Genomic DNA, 20840 nt, shown 5'->3' on the forward strand with positions numbered 1-20840 from the left:
CTTGAAGACAAGTGATCTGCAAACTTCGCCCAAATTCTCTCATATACCCGGTTAGTACTGCTTCTTCGAGCACTAAGAAGAGTGGGAATGACTTCTTCAGGACAGCCTAAAGCCTTCAACCGTCCCCTTTCAAAAACCAAGCCTTTAGGCGCAGGTGATCCGGGCAAGGATGTAATCTCGACCCTTGGGACAGAAGGTCTGGCCTGGATGGTAAAGGAATTGGATCCCTGACACTGAGGAGCATCAGAAGCGGAAACCAGGGTCTGTTGGGCCAATAGGGAATTATGGCTATCACTTCTGCTGACTCTGACCTGAGTCTCCTCAGGAACTGATGAATAATAGGAGTTGGGGGAAAGGCATAGGCCTTGTGGAACCACCATTTCTCTGTCAAGGCATCCACCCCGTAGGCTTGAGGATCCCTGTACCTTGAATAATACTTCTCCAGTTTTTTGTTGCAAGGGGAGGCAAACAGGTCGACTTCTGGGGAGAGCCCCATTGTCAGGATCCAGTTGAACACTTCCTCGTGGAGAGACCACTCGTTGTTGTCCAGAAGTATCCGGGAAAGAAAGTCTGCCTGAACGTTCTGAATCCCTGGGACATAAGATGCTGTCAGATCCTTCAGGTTCCTCTGAGCCCAGGTCATGATCGGTTCCACCTCCTGGAGAAGGGATAGACTTCGGGTACCCCCTTGCCTTCTTATGTACGCCACTGCTGTGGTATTGTCTAGCCTGAGTGAGACCGAGGCTCCTGAAATCAGATGCCGAAAGGCTAGCAGAGCTTGAAAGGCTGCCCTTAACTCCAGGATGTTCGACACCGTCCCTCTGGAGGGGAGAATCCAGGTGCCCTGAGCCACTTCCGCCAGACAGTGGGCGCCCCAACCCCTGTTGCTGGCATCTGTTGTTATGGTGACCCATGAGATGGGGAGAATGGAATGGCAGTTGCAGAGATTTTCCCGTTGGAGCCACCACAGAAGGGAATTCCTCATGGATAAGGTGATCCGAATCAGCTGGGTTTTGTTGCCTGACCATTGATGAAGGAAACCCTTCTGAAAGGGCCTCATCCTCCACTGTGACCACCTCACCATCGGGATTGTCGCTACCATAGTGCCTATAATTTTCAGGCACTGGAGAGCCTGGAGATGAGAGGCAGAGAGGGCTGGACGGATTCTGTCCCTGACCACTGACAACTTCTCTTCTGGTAATGAGATGGTGCCTCTGACAGTGTTGAATAGGGCCCCTAAGAACACCAGCCGCTGAGATGGGACCAGCTGGCTCTTCTCCAAGTTCAAGATCCACCCGAATTCCTGTAGGGTGGAGATGACCTGCTTTCTGTGTACTAGAAGTTGATCCTTGTCTTGAGCCAACAACAGAAGGTCGTCTAGGTAGTGATGTAGACGAATCCCTTTGGTTCTCAGAAGAGCTACCACTGCCAACAATACTTTTGAAAATACACGAGGAGAAGTTGATAGCCAGAAGGGAAGGCAAGTAAATTGAAAATGGCTTTCGCCCACGGAGAAGCGGAGATACTGCTGGTAATTTTCTGCAACTGGGACATGAAAATAGGCGTCCCTGAGGTCTATGGAGACCATCCAGTCCCCTGCTTGGACAGATTGTTGAATTGTGGATAAAGACTCCATCTTGAATTTTTCTTTTTTGATAAAACTGTTCAAGTGGGTTAGATCTATGACCGGCCTCCAGGCCCCGCTCTTTTTCCGGACCATAAACAAAGGAGAGTAGATTCCCATGCCTCGCTGAATGACTGGAACATGGATAACGGCGCCTTGAGCCAACAAAGATTCCACGTAGGCTAGAAGAATTAGCCTTTTTTCATCTGAGGCCGGGAGAGAGGTGGGGACCCATCTGAGTCTGGGAGATTCCTTGAAGGTCCAAACATGACCTGAGGAGACGGTCTTGACGGTCCAGAAGTCTTGGATCGAGGCCGCCCAGACATGGCGAAAGTGGAAAAGACGAGCCCCCACCTGCCCTGTCTGAGCGGGCCCAACCTCAAAAGGATTTAGTTGGTTCCCTCTCTCCCTTCAAATCACTTTTTGTAGATTTTTTAAAAGAGGATTGTCTTGATTTCCAGGACCTGGAAAATTCACGGCCTGGTCTGTAACTGCGAGCTTCCCTGGCTCGTTCCTGGTACTGTCTCTTTGGAAAAGACCTTCTCTGGGCTTGCAAACGCCGGTCCTGGGGGAGGAACCCCGACTTCCCACCAGTGGCTCGGGTAATAGCCTCATCCAACTTATTGCCGAAAAGGGAGGACCCTTCAAAGGGGATGCGGCACCATACTTGTTTTGAGGCTGGGTCTGCCAGCCAGGGGCGGAGCCAAAGAGCCCGTTTAGCCGTAACAGAAGAAAGCATCACCCGAGCCACCAGGCGTATAATGTCGATAGAGGCCTCCCCATGAAAGGCGGAGGCCAGCCTAAGCTCTTGGATAGGCGAGCTCTTAGCTGTATCTTCAGAGATATTTCTAAGTGTCTCATCTACACTATCTGTCCATATCTCCATTGCTTTGGACATAGCGGCCAGAGCTAGCGCTGGCTTACAGGCCATTCCTGCTGTGAGATACACTCTCTTCAAATCAGCATCAATTCGTCTGTCCAGAACATCCTTAAAAGACACGGTATCCTCTAAGGGAAGAGTGACATGTTTCACCAGCCGCATGACTGCTGCGTCTACTAATGGCGCTGACTCCAAATGCTTCACCTCTTCTTCATTGAAAGGATAGAGTTTCGAAACCTTTGATAGCATGGAATTTTTCTTCTCCACCTTGCCCCATTTATCTGTGATAATCTCACCTAGCTCAGAGATAAAAGGAAAATTAATCCGTTCCTTCTTTAATTGCTTAAAGAATTTTCTTTGTTTGGAAGGAGCAGCCACAGAATCTTCCCAGTTCAGTGTCTCTCTAACAGCTCTGACCAGAGGAGGCAGTAGAGCGAAATCAAAGCCCACACAGGGATCACTTTCATCAGTGTCACTGTCAGATATGGCAGCTGAGGGGTGGCTATGCGCAGAGGATTCCCAAGTATCCTGCAGCTAAGTCTCCCTTCGTGGAGAAAGTGGCGGCTCTGCCGGGGGAACATAGGACTGGCCCTCAATATTTCTGAGGGACTCCTTAACAACTTTTTCCACCAGGGTTTTAAGTTGTTGATCCGCGTCACCCCTTTCATTGGAAGCCTTGGCGTAGCAAGGATCGCACAAAGATTTTGCTGCCGGTACAAGAGCTCTGCACCCCCAACAGGCACTAGCTGAGTGACTAGATTGAGTCCTCGAGGAGTGCGATCTTTCTTCACTACGGTGTCCTGATCTTGAGGAGGAACCATAATGTTTAGATTTGGAAGAGGAGTGCCAGTGATGCGACTTGGAGGAGTCGCTCCCTCTATGAGAGCTGCGATGCTGTTCTGACCTGGAAGGGCTGAAAAAGGAACAAGACAAGAAACCACAGAGACAAGACATCAGGACAGAGCTAACAGATAAATACCCCTCCCCCACCAGACCTTCAGGTGATCATTAGAAATACCTTTTATGAGAGGGCTGGCCACAAGCAGGCGGTAAGGAATCCATGTCCTCAGCGATATCCATACGCGCTGAAAAGATGACAAGGGATCAGTGCAAGGGACAGGGAAGGGATAGCCTCCCTATCCCAGAATGCCACTTACCAGTGGATGCAACACAGAGGCAGGGGGAAGTCACCGCAACAGCCCGCAAGCATTCCCAAAGCTTGCAGACAAATTCCACATTTAAATAGCCCGCCCCTGTGATGTCACCGCCGTTCCTGTGCGCATGCGCGAAACAGCGGCAATTTGCCGCTATCGCGCATGCGCGAAACCAAGCCTCAATCTCAACCGCGTTCTCGCATGCGCAGTACGGCCGAAAACGCAAACCCGGAAGTAGAACGGCGGCTGGAACGTGGAAGAACCAGCCGCCATGCCTGCACATACAAACAAACAGAAACAAACGAAGACAGATAATAAGATACAAAAACTGCTGCCATAAAGAACTTTTAGAACCTCTCACCACTCCCACCACGATCGATCACTCGGCCGAAGATAAGGTAAGATGACACCGGACTTTCCAGGGGGCAAAACAGGTCACCTGCTAATAGCTGGCTATCCGACCAATGCGCAGCCTGCCTGCCAGTGGCCAGGACATGGGCTTCTTCACAGCGCCTCTTCCACTGCCCACTCCATACCCTGCTAATAGCTAGGGCTTAGCGGAGTAATGCGACTTTCCAGACCCAGAGTCGCAGACCGGCCGACCTCGATCGTGGGGATGATAAATCTTCAGGTAGGAAGACCACTTCTGGGTCCTTCAGAGGAGGACAAAAAAAGAACACGGCCAGGGGCAGGGAGCAAAGATTTATGGGAGTAGTGTCCTATGGGTAGTGGAGGCGGGACTTAACCCACACGTTGCTGCCATGGAGTCTGTCAGGAAAATACATTTGTAGAACAGAACAAGACATCACAATAAATGTTTATGTCTACAAGCTAAGTTCCACCTACCTGATGATGGTGGGGGATGGAGTGATCTTCCTGTGTGGAATCCAGAGGACGGGGACATCTCTCTGGTGGGTTCCCATTACTGGATCCATCTGTAGGAAACACACACACTGACTGAATACATTGTTTCTATGTGTTTATCAGATGATGGGGGATCTAGGTGGAGCCTCCGTACTGCTCTCTCCTTTACAATAAAGTCTCCTCTTACCCGGTGATGTGAGGGGCGGCTGATTCTCCATCATGACGTCCTTGTAGAGATCCTTGTGTCCTTCTAAATACTCCCACTCCTCCATGGAGAAATAGACAGTGACATCCTGACACCTTATAGGAACCTGACACACACAATGATACAGTCACCATCCAGACACATCCCTTGTCTGTTACTGGATAATGTCCCAGAATTCCCAGCACCGCTCACCTCTCCTGTTAGCAGACCAATGATCTTTTTGATGACTTGTAGAATCTTCTTGGCACTGGTTACCTCTGTTGTCAGGCAGTGAGGTGGAAGCACTGTGATGGGTGATGTCCTGGGAGGACAGCTGCTGGGTGGCAATGGCTCATTGGATGTTTTTTTCACTACTTTATAACCCTGCAGAAAGAGATACAGTAAAAAGGTTAATCACAGATTTCCCAGGATCCTCCTAATTCCTCCAGTCAGTTCTATGTTCAAATTAACAATAAGTGAACATGATAAGTTGCATGCCATGTGACCTCCCAGAATCCTCCTCACCTCTCTGGTCGGGTCTGGGTTTTATTAATAGAGATAAGAGTGATGTCATGTGACCTCCCAGAATCCTCCTCACCTCTCCGGTCAGCAGGTAGATGATCTCCAGGGTGAAGTCCAATATCCTCACAGTCACATGGGTTGGGTCTTTGTCCATCCTTATCGACATAGTCATGAGCTTCCTATAAGATGCTGATTTCTAGCAATAAAAATTGAGAATTATCTGTAGTGTGATGAATAATGTCTGCACAGAGTTCCTCCATAGCTCAGACTCTGACTACAGACAAATATTAATCTGAAAACGGTTCTGATATTTTTCTTTTCTCCATCTAACTGAGAAAAAATACAGAGTTTCTGATTAGGCTTTACAAGGAAGTGTTACTTGATATATGTAAATCATTTCTAAATTGTCACCTTGGCAGCTTAAAGAGGAAGTAAACCCTGATGGGTGTTACTTCCTCTTTGTCTCCCTGCAAATGTAAAGCATAAAGCATAATGGCATACTATACATCTCCCTAGGGAACACTTAACCCCTTGGTCGCCCCCTTCCCTGCCAGTGACATTTATACAGTAATCAGTGGCTATTTTTAGCCCTGATCGCTGTATAAATGTCACTGGTCCCAAAAAAGTGTCAAAAGTGTCTAATTTGTCCGCCGCAATGTCGCAGTTCTGCTAAAAAAATAAATTAAAAAAAATTAAAAAAATAAAAAATTTGCAGCTCAACGCGATTACTAGTAAAAAAATTTAATAATGGCATAAATATATCCCCCATTTTGTAGACGCTATAACTTTTGCGCAAACCAATCAATATACGCTTATTGCTTTTTTTTTTTTTTAACCAAAAATATGTAGAAAATACATATTGGCCTAAAGTGATGAAGAAATGTATTTTTTTTTATTTTTTTAAATCGTCGCTCTTTTTTGTATATAGCGCAAAAAATAAAAACCACAGAGGTGATCAAATACCACCAAAAGGAATCTCTATTTGTGAGAAAAAAAGGACATTAATTTTGTGTGTGTGTAGTGTCGCACGACCGCGCAATTGTCAGTTAAAACGACGCAGTGCTGTATGCCAAAAAATGGCCTGGTCATTAAGGGGGAAAATCCTTCCGGGGGCCGAAGTGGTTAAAGCGGTAGTAAACCCGCTATTTTTTTTTTTTTTTTACACCTGCAAAGCAAAAGGCATAATGAGCTAGTATGCACTGCATACTAGCTCATTATGAAATACTTACCTTAGAACGAGGCCCCGACATCTGGCCCGATCCACGCCAATGGAGCCGACATGCTCCCTCTGCGTTTCTTCCGGGTATCGCGGCTCCAGCGCTGTGAGTGGCCGGAGCCGTGATATCGTCACTCCCGCGCATGCGCGCAGGAAATTTCATTCCGGCCGGTCGGCCACTGCCGGATTTTCAGGCCGAGAATCCCCTTGTGCGCATGCGCCACATACCGAGGGGAATATCTCCTAAACCGTACAGGTTTAGGAGATATTTTTTTTACCTACAGGTAAGCCTTATTATAGGCTTTCCTGTAGGTAAAAGTCCCAAAAATGAGTATACAACCACTTTAACAGGAGTACCTCCGACCCATTAGTAGCATGGAGGTCAATTAAAGTGAAGGTGGAAGGTAAATGGTCACATTATATCTGAAATTTATACTTCCCTAGACACTTATGCCCCGTACACACGGTCGGAATTTCCGACAGAAAAAGTCAGACGGGAGCTTTTCATCGTATATTCCGATCGTGTGTATGCCCCATAAGACTTTTTACGTCGAAAATTTCTGAAGAACTTAGAAAGAGAACATGTTCTATATTTTTCTGAAGGACCAAATTCCTATCGGGAAAACTGCTAGTCTGTAGCCGATTCCGACGTTCCAAAAACGAGGCATGCTCTGAAGCAAGTATGAGACAGAAGCTATTGGCTACTAGCTATTGAACTTCCTTTTTCTAGTCCCGTCGTACGCGTTGTACGTCACGCGTTCTTGACAGTCGGAATTTGATGTGATCGTGTGTATGCAAGACAGTTTCAGCGGAATTCCGTCTGAAAAAAAACTTCAGAAATGGGAAAACCGGTCGTGTGTACACGCCATTACTGATAATGGCTAATGGTTCAGAAATTGCTTTATGCTAGAGGTATTTGTGGCTCACAGTATAGGTTATATTGGTGCACATGTTATAACCATGTATTTGGGCGTAGTGCTGGAGATAAAAGACATCACCATGACTATGGAGGAAGAGGATGGACATGATGGGGTGGGGGTTACTGGGTGTAAATATGAAATAATTTATGAATTAGCCGTCTCCTTCAAAACCGTGGTTGGATCAGAGAGGACAGGCCAGACCTCACAACTAGGGTTAGAAAGCACTTAAAAGTATGGGAGAAGGTACTACATGTACTTTGTCTAATACGGGACAGGACTGCAAAACATGGAATGATAGATCTTCTTTAAAGAGATTGGCTCTTGTTTCCTGTTAGGTCTACTGAACAGCAAGTGAAGTTACTAATGGGAGACATAGCAATACGATATTGAAAGGGTTATAAATAGAGTTGGGCTTGGGCATGTTCGAAAACCCCATGTGCCCATTTCCCGGTCGGCCATTACACAGATCGGGAAATGTCTCAATACCTGTGATTAGCCGTTTGCAGTTTCGGCTTCCGGGTGGGATCGGGCAGGCGGGGTTTCCAACATGCCTGAGCTCATCTCTAGTTATAACCAATCTCTGCTTTATCCTAAACAAGAAGAAAACATTTGGTTTGAATACAATTTAAGTTCAGAGATCGGAATAATATCATGTGACCTCCCATAATATTCCTTGCTTCTTCTCTACCTGCAGGTAGATGATCTCCATGTTGTGATCACCTGAGGTGCGGAGATGGTTGTGGACCGTGATGGCCAAATGGGGGGATATTTTCAGTGCTGGCAGAAATAGAAAGGAGATACAGCGATACATCTACCTGTTTTTATTTTTTCTGATGATTCTTTTTAATAACTATACAAAGTATATATGAGTATGTGTCAGCATCTGCTGGAGATAAAAGACATCACAAATGACTATGGAGGAAGAGGACGGACATGACGGAGGGAGTTACTGGGTGAAAATTTATGAATAAGCAGTCTCCTTCAAAACCGTGGTTGGATCAGAGAGGGCAGGCCAGACCTCACAACTAGGGTTAGAAAGCACTTAAAAGTATGGGAGAACATACTACATGTACTTTGTCTAATACGGGACAGGACTGCAAAACATGGAATGATAGATCTTCTTTAAAGAGATTGGCTGTTGTTTCCTGTTAGGTCTACTGAACAGCAAGTGAAGTTACTAATGGGAGACATAGCAATACGATATTGAAAGGGTTATAAATAGAGTTGGGCTTGAGCAAGTTCGAAAACCCCATGTGCCCATTACACAGATCGGGAAATGTCTCAATACCTGTGATTAGCCGTTTGCAGTTTCGGCTTCTGGGTGGGATCGGGCACGCGGGGTTTCCAACACGCCTGAGCCCATCTTTAGTTATAACCAGTCTCTGCTTTATCCTATACAAGAAGAAAACTTTTGGTTTAGCTACAATTTAAGTTCAGAGATCTGAATAATATCATGTGACCTCCCATAATATTCCATATTTCTTCTCTATCAGCAGATTGATGATCTCTCCATGCCGTGATCACCTGAGGAGATGGTTGTGGACCTTGATAGCCAAATGGGTGGATATTTTTAGTGCTTTCAGAAATAGAAAGGAGATACGGCGTTACGTCTACCTATGTTTTTGTTTTGTTCTGAGGATTCCATTTAATAACTATACAAAGTATATATGAGTATGTATCAGCATCTGCTGGAGATAAAAGACGTCAATGACTATGGAAGAAAAGGACGGACATGACGGGGGGGGGTTACTACTGGGTGTAAATATAAAATAAGATCTTATTACCGCTTCGGCTGCCAGTTCCAGCAATGTTTCCTCTCTATTTCCTCCCGACTCACCTCTCACCCAGAACTTCCTGTTTATACATCTACATCACTTCCTGTCTGTACCTTACATCACTTCCTGTCTGTACCTTACATCACTTCCTGTCTGTACCTTACATCACTTCCTGTCTCTACATTCACACCCCACGAAACAACTGTTTTTTTCAGGTCCTCCTGGCCTTTCTACTGATGGTTTGCCCTGTAGCTTCATCCAAAGAGAACATGCACACCGCAGCTCAAAAAAAAAAAAAAGCTGCTTTTACAGGCATTTGAGCTTTTATTTCTCTGTCCAAAAGCTTGGAGAAACTCGTGCTTTGTTTGTGCTTTTAAAATTTCGATTTAGTTTTAGTCTTTTGACTAAAATGCCATTTTAGTTTTAATCTTATTTTAGTCTTTTGACTAAAATGCCATTTTTGTTTTAGTCATCTGAGTTGTTTTTGTTTTAGTCAAAATTAAGTGACTAAAATCTCCAGTACATTTTAGTCTACTAAAATCGAATGGGTTTAGTTACATTTTAATGCATTATTTCTTTAGAACTGCCAAACATTGTATATTCCAGGAGTAAAAATCTGATAACATGTTTATTATTTAAGGTCTTAAGGTCTTAAGGTTTGAACATGCGCTACAGACACAGATTTAGCTGCTGTGATATAAATTCAATTTCGTTTTAGTCATAGTCTTTTGACTAAAATTACATTTTAGTTTTAGTTGTATTTTAGTGTTTTGACTAAAATGTTATTTCGTTTTAGTCGTATTTTAGTCATCTGAATTGTTTAAGTTTTAGTCCTATTTTAGTCGACTAAAATAGTATTAATTTAGTCGAAAAAAATATTTTAGTCACCGATATTAACTCTTTTTCACAAACGCTCCCCTTTGCTCATTTTTTTAATTTTTTTTGTGAATTTTCGAGCTTCCTTGAGCTTCTTTGCTGCACTTAGGCGTCTTTTCTGCTCGAAAGCTACTCTCAAAAACGCGAGTTTGGTGGGGGATTTTTTCTGCCTGTAGGAGCATATGCCTGTAAACTCCTGAAAAAGCCATAGTGTGCATGGACACATTGGCTAACATGGAGGGGAGTTTTCAGAAAAAAAAAATGAGAGCTCAAAAGCCTGTAGGAGCCGCTTCTTTGAGATGCAGTGTGCACGAGCCCTAAAAATTTATAAAATTAAAACCAAACAATACAAATGAATGTGAAGTGCAGACATAAATAAAATGTTCATTACCAAAGACTGTTTCCTCCTTTCTGATGCTTTGCCGGGCTCTAACTGCAGCTGTCTTCGGTTGTTCTTTGTTTGTTGGTCTTTCTGCCTTTAGTTTTGCCTTCAGCAAGTGAAATGCATGCTCAATGGGGGTTGAGATCAGGTGACTGACTCGGCCATTGCAGAATATTCCACTTCTTTTCCTTCAGAAGCTCCTGGGTTGCTTTTGCAGTGTGTTTTGAATCACTGTCCATCTGTACTGTGAAGCGCCATCCAATCAACTGAATTTGGCTGAATCTTGGCTGATAGTCTATCTCTAAACACTGCAGAATTCATCCGGCTGATTCTTTCTTCTGTCACATCAATAAACACCAATGATGCAGTGCCACTGGAAGCCATGCATGTTTTACAGAGGACGTTGTATGCTTCAGATCATGAGCTGTTCCAAGCCTTCTCCACACTTTTTTCTTCCCGTCATTCTGGTAAAGATTAAAGCGGGAGTCCGCCGGGACTCCGCGTTTTTTTTTTTTTTTTTTTTTAAAAGCCAGCAGCTACAAATACTGCAGCTGCTGACTTTTAAAATAGTGACACTTACCTGTCCAGCGCACCCGCGATGTCGGCACCCGAAGCCGATCTCTAGATCGTCTGTCGGGTGCTGCCGCCGCCATCTTGGGTATGGGAATCAGGAAATGGAGCCTTTCGGCTTAATTTCCCGGCTCCCTACTGCGCATGCGCAAATCGCGCTGCACAATAAGGACGGTCCCCGCTGCCTCTGGGATCTGTGTGTTTCCCAGCAGGCAGTGGGGCACTTGCGGAAAGGGGCGTAATCTACGCCCCTTTCCGCAGAGAGCTATCCCGGAAGTGGGTGCAGAATACCTGTACTGTACAGGTATCTGCACCCCCCTCCCCCCTGAAAGGTGCCAATTGTGGTGCCGGAGGGGGGGAGGGTTCCAATGAGTGGAGGTCCACTTTAGGGTGGACCTCCGCTTTAATCTTAGTTTCATCCGTCCAAAGAATGCTTTTCCAGACTTGGTCTGGCTTTTTTTAGATGTTTTTTGGCAAAGTCTAATCTGGCTTTTCTATTCTTCAGGCTTATGCATGGTTTGCACCTTGTGGTGAACCCTCTGTATTTGCCCTCGTGAAGTCTTCTCTTGATTACTTGTCTAGATGTTGTGAATGGTTTTTTCTTTACCATAGAGAGGATCCTGCGATCATCCACCACTACTGTCTTCCATGGACGTACCGGCCTTTTTATGTTGCTGAGCTCACCAGTGCGTTCTTCCTTCCGCAGAATGTACCAAACTGTTGAGTTGGCCACTCCCAATGTTGCTGCTATCTCTCTGGTGGATTTGTTTAGTTTTGAAGCCTTACAATGGCCTGTTTCAATTGCATGGACTGCTCCTTTGAACGCATGATGTAGGTTCACAGCAATAGATTCCAAATGCAAATACCACTCTTAGAATCAACTCCAGACCTTTTACCTGCTTAATTGATAAAGAAATAATGAAGGGAGTAGCCCACACCTGGCCATGAAACCGCTTTTGATTCAATTGTCCTATTACTTTTGGTCCCTTAAAAAAAGGGGGGTGGCTATTCTTAAGAGCTCTAATTCCTAAACCCTTCCTCCGATTTGGATGTACATACACTCAAATTAAACCTGAGAGTGTGCACTTTCAGCCCATATCAATTATATAACTATAGCTTGAATACGTTTTGGTAAATACCTGGAAAAAAAAAACTTAAATTGTGCCTGTGTCCAAATATATATGGACCTAACTGTATACTCACATACAAACATAAACGTGCGCATCCAGATGCCCACTCCTGAAAATATTGATTGCAATACACGTTACATATCGCTGCACGTGCCGGAATGAGCAATGTTTCTACTACCAGACCTCCTCTGTAATGCTAAACTGATGACCTATAAGGGGCTTTTAAAGCATCGCCTATAGAAAATATAGGGTACTGAAGTTTGTCACCATTTCACGGCCACATGCAAATTCAAGGTTTGACATGTAGGGTATCCACTAGCATGAATGATGAGGCACTATTCTCCCCACTTTCCCTGACAATGGTGCAATATTCCTCCCACTGACACCAACGATACCACTAATATTACCATAGATACCAATGATGAGGCTCTATTAGTCCCACTGATACCAATGATGGGGCACTATTCCTCCCACTGATAGCAATGATGGGACACTATTCCTTCAACTGATATCAATGATGGGGCACTATTCCTCCCACTGACACCAATGATGGAGCACTATTCCTCCCACTGATACCAATGATGGAGCACTATTCCTCCCACTGATACCAATGATGGGGCACTATTCCTTCCACTGATACCAATGATGGGACACTATTCCTCCCACTGATACCAATGATGGGACACTATTCCTCCCACTGATACCAATGATGGGACACTATTCCTCCCACTGACATCAATGATGAGGCACTATTCTCCCCACTTTCCCCGACAATGGTGCAATATTTCTCCCACTGACACCAACGATAGGGCACTAATATTACCATAGATACCAATGATGAGGATCTATTAGTCCCACTGATACCAATGATGGGGCACTATTCCTCCCACTGATAGCAATGATGGGACACTATTCCTTCAACTGATACCAATGATGGGGCACTATTCCTCCCACTGATAGCAATGATGGGACACTATTCCTTCAACTGATACCAATGATGGGACACTATTCCTCCCACTGATACCAATGATGGGACACTATTCCTCCCACTGACACCAATGATGGAGCACTATTCCTCCCAATGATGGGACACTATTCCTCCCACTGATACCAATGATGGGACACTATTCCTTCCACTGATACCAAAGATGGGACACTATTCCTCCCACTGATACCAATGATGGGACACTATTCCTCCCACTGACATCAATGATGAGGCACTATTCTCCCCACTTTCCCCGACAATGGTGCAATATTTCTCCCACTGACACCAACGATAGGGCACTAATATTACCATAGATACCAATGATGAGGCTCTATTAGTCCCACTGATACCAATGATGGAGCATTATTCATTCCACTGATAGCAATGATGGGACACTATTCCTTCCACTGACACCAATGATGGGACACTATTCCTCCCACTGATACCAATGATGGGGCACTATTCCTCCCACTGACACCAATGATGGAGCACTATTCCTCCCACTGACACCAATGATGGAGTACTATTCCTCCCACTGATACCAATGATGGAGCACTATTCCTCCGCTGACACCAATGATGAGACACTATTCCTCCCACTGACACCAATGATGGGACACTATGCCTCCGACTGACATCAATGATGGGACACTATGTCTCCCACTGATACCAACAATGGGGCACTATTCCTCCCACTGATACTAATGATGGAGCACTATTTCTCTTACCGATACCAATAATAAAGGACTATTCCTCCCACTGATACTAATGATGGGACACTATTCCTCCCACTGATACTAATGATGGAGCACTATTTCTCTTACCGATACCAATAATAAAGGACTATTCCTCCCACTGATACCAATGATGGGACACTATTCCTCCCACTGATACCAATGATGGGACACTATTCCTCCCACTGATACCAATGATGGGACACTATTCCTCCCACTGATACCAATGATGGAGCACTATTCTTTCCACTGATACCAATGATGGGAATCTATGCCTCCCACTGATACCAATGATGGGGCATTATGCCTCTCACTGATACCAACAATGGGGCACTATTCCTCCTACTGATACCAATGATGGAGCACTATTCTTTCCACTGATACCAATGATGGGACACGATTCCTCCTTCTGATCGCAATGATGTGACACTATTCCTCTCACTGACACCATGGCATTTTCTTCTTCCACTGGTCACAGTGCCCCCCCCCCCCCCCCCTAAAATTAGGACAATTAACTGGCCCTTTTCTTAGACATTTAGAGACCCCTGATTTAGACTCTGAGGGTTTATTTTTTCTTTCCCCTCCCCCTCTCATCCCTTATCAGCCACCATCTCTCCTGCCGTTGACCAATGAGATTGGATGAGGTTTTTTCTTTTATTTGCTTTTTTCTGTCTTCTTACCCCAAGAGTAGTTTTGTTTCAAATATAACATGTTACATGGCTATTGGCTTTTGTGTCCCACATACCCTTCCGACCTTACCCAGTCTGATGTGGCAAAGGTTTATGGAAATACTTTATTTCTGCTATGAGAACACCCTCATATTGACTTATGGAACATACTACCAATGATTCATCTCCCCAACTCATGGCACTTTCCCAAGATTTGTCATCTAATGTTTTCTTTTTTCTCTTTACGAGACACACCTGGCTGAATGTCTGTACCTGGGATTTGCTGATTTTATCATTTTGTTTTCTGTATTGTCATACTCTATAACATGGGTCTCCAAACCGTGGCTCGGGGGCTGAATGCGGCCCTTTGCTTGCCTTTATCTGGCCCTTGGGACACAATTTCTCCCACTGACACCAGTAATGAGGAACTATACCTCCCACTGACACGAAAGATTAGACACTACTCTTCTCACGGGCACCATTGATGGAGCAGTATTCTTTTCACTGACACCATTTTCTACTCCCACAGCCCAGCCTTAAGTCTAAAGGGCAGTCAGCTGGGCCTTTGTTTAGAAAGTTTGAAGACCTCTGCGCTATAAACTCTTACAAAAATATAGAATTGAAAAAAAATGAAGAGATTTCCAAGGATTTAGTCCATGTAGCAAAGTCTGTTTTAGGGCTTTATTCATTCACACATCATTGTAATACAGTGTTCTGCCCACGCAGGGGTTGTTTAGCACAACAATAAATGCAAATGTATTTCAGACTCCTGACTAGTTGTACAGCTCTGTCTATGCTTCCTTAAGATAGAGTTGCCTAATTTTCTCATCACCCGAATTGACCTGTTCCATCAGTCGCCTGACTGGACCTGTTCCATCAGTCTCCCAACTGGACCTGTTCCGTCACTCACCTGACTAGACCTGTTTCACTAGTCTCCCAAATGGACCTGTTCCATCAGTCTCCCAACTGGTCATGTTCCATGAATTTCCCACTGGACCTGTTTCATCACTCACCCTATTAGGCCTGTTCCATCAGCCTCCCAACTGGACCTGTTACATCACTGGCCCCACTGTACCTGTTCCATCAGTCTCGCAACTGGACCTGTTCCGTCACTCACCTGACTAGACCTGTTCCATCAGTCTCCCAACTGGACCTGTTCCATCACTCGCCAGACTGGACATCTTCCATCAGTCTCCCAGATGGACCTGTTCCATCCTTCACCCAACTAGATCTGTTCCATCCCTCACCCAACTAGATCTGTTCCATCCCTCACCCAACTAGATCTGTTCCATCAGCCTCTCAACTGGACCTGTTCATTTAGTTTTCCAACTGGACCTGTTCCATCAGTCTCCCAAATGGACCTGTTCCATCAGTCTCCCAAATGGACCTGTTCCATCAGTCTCCCAAATGGACCTGTTCCATCAGTCTCCCAAATGGACCTGTTCCATTAGTCTCCCAAATGGATCTGTTCCATAAGTCTCCCAAATGGACCTGTTCCATAAGTCTCCCAAATGGACATGTTCCATCGGTGTCCCAACTGGACATGTTTCATTGCTCACACGACTAGACCTGTTCCATCAGTCTCCCAACTGGACCTGTTCCATCAGTCTCCCAACTGGGCATGTTCCTTCAGTCTCCCAACTGGGCATGTTCCTTCAGTCTCCCAACTGGACCTGTTCCTTCAGTCTCCCAACTGCACCTGTTCCATCACACTCCCAACTGGACCTATTCCATCACACTCCCAACTGGACCTATTCCATCACACTCCCAACTGGACCTGTTCCATCCCTCACCTGAGGAGACCTGTTCCATTAAACTCTCAACTGGACCTGTTCCATCCCTCACCTGACGAGACCTGTTCCATTAAACTCTCAACTGGACATGTTCCATCACTCAGCCAACTGGACATGTTCCATCAGTCTCCCAACTGGACCTCTACTCTGCTCACATACTGCCAGTTGCTTGACTCCACTATCTAATCTCCAACTCTCAGACATCTGGCTTGGTGGACTGCCTGTGTAGACCAGACAGGCCTGGACAGGTTCTCTCCACGTCAGGCTTCAAACTACTTTCACAGGAGCGAAACCCTGACTAGAGAAGACTCCCTTTTGCTGGCAACACGGGCCTGACTTTAATCAATTGCAGACACTCTCCCTGCTGAGACAGACACCATGTGCATCTTTACACAGTGGCAGACCATCGCACTTCAACTATAACTGAAGTATAAGTTTTGCGAGGATGTTCCTCTCTATAAATGTATCTTTATTCACACAGTTGTTCTACTGACTGATCAGTTGCCTTATTAGATTATCTGTATTTGACAAAGGCTTCCCACATTCTCAACATATAAACGGTCGATCCCGAGTGTGAATTTTCTGGTGTCCAACCAAGCTTCCTTTCCTAGAGAAACATCTTCCGCACTCTGAAAAGCAAAATGGATTTTCTCCAGTGTGAATAGTCTGGTGTCTAAGAAGTATACTCTTCTGAGTAAAACATCTCCCGCACTCTAAACAAGCATACGGACGCTCACCAGTGTGGATTCTTTGGTGTATGATAAGTTTTCCTTTCTCAGTGAAACATTTCGCACACTCTAAACAAGCAAAAGGACGCTCACCCGTGTGAATTTTCTGGTGTCTAATAACTTTTCCTCTCTCTGTAAAACCTTTTCCGCACACTGAACAGGAAAACGGACGCTCGCCAGTGTGACTTCTCTGGTGCACAATAAGTTTTCCTTTCTCAGTAAAAGACTTTCCGCACTCTAAGCAGGAAAATGGACGCTCGCCCGTGTGACTTCTCTGGTGTACAATAAGTTTTCCTTTCTCGGGGAAACATTTCCCGCACTCTTGGCATGAAAAAGGGAGCTCATCAGAGTGAATTCTCTGGTGTCTATTAAGGTTTCCTTTCTCAGAAAAACATTTTCCACACCCTGAACAGGAAAACGGACGTTCACCCGTGTGACTTCTCTGGTGTGCAATAAGGTTTCCTTTCTCCGTGAAACACTTCCCGCACTCCACGCATGAATAGGGACGCTCATCTGTGTGAATTTTCTGGTGTAGAGTAAGTTTTCCTTTACAACTGAAACATTTCCCACACTCTAAACAGGAAAAAGGACGCTCACCCGTGTGAATTCTCTGATGTTTTAGAAGGTCTGCATTCTGAATGAAACATTTCCCGCACTCTGAGCAAGAAAAAGGACGCTCGCCATACTCTGAACATTTATAGGAACGTTCAGCTGTGTTATTTTTCTTGTGTATATCAAGCTCTGTGTTCCCATTCAGAAAACTTGACAATGGACTCTCTCCCGTGTGATCTCCAAAACGTAGAGTTTCGCTGGAATTAGATGGATCTATTGTTCCGTCCGCAGTGTGAGGTCTCAGATGGATATCTGGAGTAACCATATGTGATTGGTCAGAAGATTCCTCAGGATTGGAGGGATCTATTAATCTCTCTAAATGGTAAGGTGTGTGATGCAAGTTTCGAGTAATGGGATTCACTCCCTGAGAAAAGTCTGATAAAAGGTTTCTCTCTGTGGTATTCCAGACATAACTTCCATCTGTTGGAAAGAAATGTTTAACAAATCTTATAATTATTCTTCACGTCTTCAATTTAGTCATATATATTGGTGTAGCACTTTCTGAGAACTCAGCAAGGAATTGGTTGCAATTATAACTCCAAAATATGAATACAAGGCATATTAAGAATACAATACACCCAAACCTCCCCAGGTAACAGTGTTTCTACGTTAAAGACATTGTTAATGTAAGAATGGAGGTGAACCTTCTTCCATCTCAATACTTGGAAATATGACATTACATGGAGGAACGGAGATTGACCTTTCATATGGTGTACAGTATCTCCTCCTCATTTGTTGGGAACATGACGTTATATTGAGGAATGGAGATGGACCTTTCATATGGTGTACAGTATCTCCTCCTCATTTGTTGGGAACATGACGTTATATTGGAGGAATGGAGATGGACCTTTCATATGGTGTACAGTATCTCCACCTCATTTGTTGGGAACATGACGTTATATTGAGGAATGGAGATGGACCTTTCATATGATGTACAGTATCTCCTCCTCATTTGTTGGGAACATGACGTTATATTGAGGAATGGAGATGGACCTTTCATATGGTGTACAGTATCTCCTCCTCATTTGTTGGGAACATGACGTTATATTGAGGAATGGAGATGGATCTTTCATATGGTGTACAGTATCTCCTCCTCATTTGTTGGGAACATGACGTTATATTGAGGAATGGAGATGGATCTTTCATATGGTGTACAGTATCTCCTCCTCATGTGTTGGGAACATGACGTTATATTGAGGAATGGAGATGGACCTTTCATATGGTGTACAGTATATCCTCCTCATTTGTTGGGAACATGATGTTATATTGAGGAATGGAGATGGACCTTTCATATGGTGTACAGTATCTCCTCCTCATTTGTTGGGAACATGGTGTTATATTGAGGAATGGAGATGGACCTTTCATATGGTGTACAGTATCTCCTCCTCATTTGTTGGGAACATGACGTTATATTGAGGAATGGAGATGGACCTTTCATATGGTGTACAGTATCTCCTCCTCATTTGTTGGAAACATGACATTATATTGAGGAATGGAGATGGACCTTTCATATGATGTACAGTATCTCCTCCTCATTTGTTGGGAACATGACGTTATATTGAGGAATGGAGATGGACCTTTCATATGGTGTACAGTATCTCCTCCTCATTTGTTGGGAACATGACGTTATATTGAGGAATGGAGATGGACCTTTCATATGGTGTACAGTATCTCCTCCTCATTTGTTGGGAACATGACATTATATTGAGGAATGGAGATGGACCTTTCATATGGTGTACAGTATCTCCTCCTCATTTATTGGGAACATGACGTTATATTGAGGAATGGAGATGGACCTTTCATATGATGTACAGTATCTCCTCCTCATTTGTTGGGAACATGACGTTATATTGAGGAATGGAGATGGACCTTTCATATGGTGTACAGTATCTCCTCCTCATTTGTTGGAAACATAATCACATATTGAAGAATGTAAATGGAACCCCCTCTTCTTTTGCTACACTAATAAATTCCATAAATACACGTTATACCGTTTCTACATTTAGCATGTTTTACTTACTCATGTCTATGTGTAGAGAAGATTCTTCCTGTTTAATTTTCATAATCATCTCCCCCTCCTCCATAGACTGCTGATCTCCACTCACCAATGTCTTTTCTTCTTCCTCTTTAATCTTAAATTTGATATATTTAAGTTCTTCACCCTAAACCCCAAAGGTGGTAAAATACATTTGTAAAAATGATAAAGAAAAATACATAAAAGAAAAATATCTCATAGCTTAGAATATATTTTTAGGTCTACATCTTCCTGATGATGGAGAGGGGTGGTGTGACCTTCCTGTGTGGAATCCCGGGAATACAGAGGACGGGGACATCTCTCTGGTGGGTTCCCATTACTGGATCCATCTGTAGGAAACACACACACTGACTGAATACATTGTTTCTATGTGTTTATCAGATGATGGGGGATCTAGGTGGAACCTCCGTACTGCTCTCTCCTTTACAATAAAGTCTCCTCTTACCCGGTGATGTGAGGGGCGGCTGATTCTCCATCATGAAGTCCTTGTAGAGATCCTTGTGTCCTTCTAAATACTCCCACTCCTCCATGGAGAAATAGACAGTGACATCCTGACACCTTATAGGAACCTGACACACACAATGATACAGTCACCATCCAGACACATCCCTTGTCTGTTACTGGACAATGTCCCAGAATTCCCGGCACCGCTCACCTCTCCTGTCAGCAGATCAATGATCTTGTTGGTGACTTCTAGAATCTTCTTGGCACTGGTTACCTCTGTTGTCAGGCAGTGAGGTGGAGGTACTGTGATGGGTGATGTCCTGTGAAGACGGCTGCTGGGTGTTAATGGATCACCGGATGTTTTCTTCACTACTTTGTAATCCTGTGCAAAACGACAAAAACAATTATATCTACAGATGCCCCAGAATCCCCCTCACTTCTGTAGTCAGGTTTTAGGCTGCATTCACACCTGAGCGTAGCTTTTTCAAGCGTTTTTTACCGCGATTTGCGGCATTTTTTATCGCGATTCGCAGCAATTTTTGCCGCGTTTTGTCGCAAATTTGCGCAGGGCAAAAGGTCACCAATGTTAAAAGAAGAAAAACGCACAAATCAGCCCGATTCGCGCGACAAAAAAGGGTCCGAAACTTGTTTGCGCTTCAGGCGTACGGCTTCAGGCGACTTGGAGTGGAGATGTGAACCATCTCCATTGAGAATAATGGATTTTTTCCCCTCCAGCGTTTTGTAG

The 20840-nt window shown here is 44.5% G+C and overlaps 1 protein-coding gene across 1 annotated transcript in view; it reads right to left on the minus strand.

Moving 5' to 3' along the window:
- LOC143955210 (uncharacterized) overlaps positions 1 to 20840 on the minus strand; it is a 30832-nt gene that overhangs the window by 7309 nt on the left and 2683 nt on the right. Inside the window, 10 exon segments of the mRNA XM_077465296.1 lie at positions 4505 to 4593; positions 4710 to 4833; positions 4920 to 5090; positions 5305 to 5424; positions 9149 to 9218; positions 16782 to 18036; positions 19637 to 19778; positions 19877 to 20011; positions 20074 to 20220; positions 20307 to 20477. Coding sequence (XP_077321422.1) covers positions 4505 to 4593; positions 4710 to 4833; positions 4920 to 5090; positions 5305 to 5424; positions 9149 to 9218; positions 16782 to 18036; positions 19637 to 19778; positions 19877 to 20011; positions 20074 to 20220; positions 20307 to 20477 — 2424 coding nt within the window.

The sequence above is a fragment of the Lithobates pipiens genome, unplaced genomic scaffold (genome assembly GCF_037356315.1).
Source record: "Lithobates pipiens isolate NorthernLeopardFrog02 unplaced genomic scaffold, aLitPip1_a1.2 Scaffold_35, whole genome shotgun sequence".
NCBI lineage: Eukaryota > Metazoa > Chordata > Amphibia > Anura > Ranidae > Lithobates > Lithobates pipiens.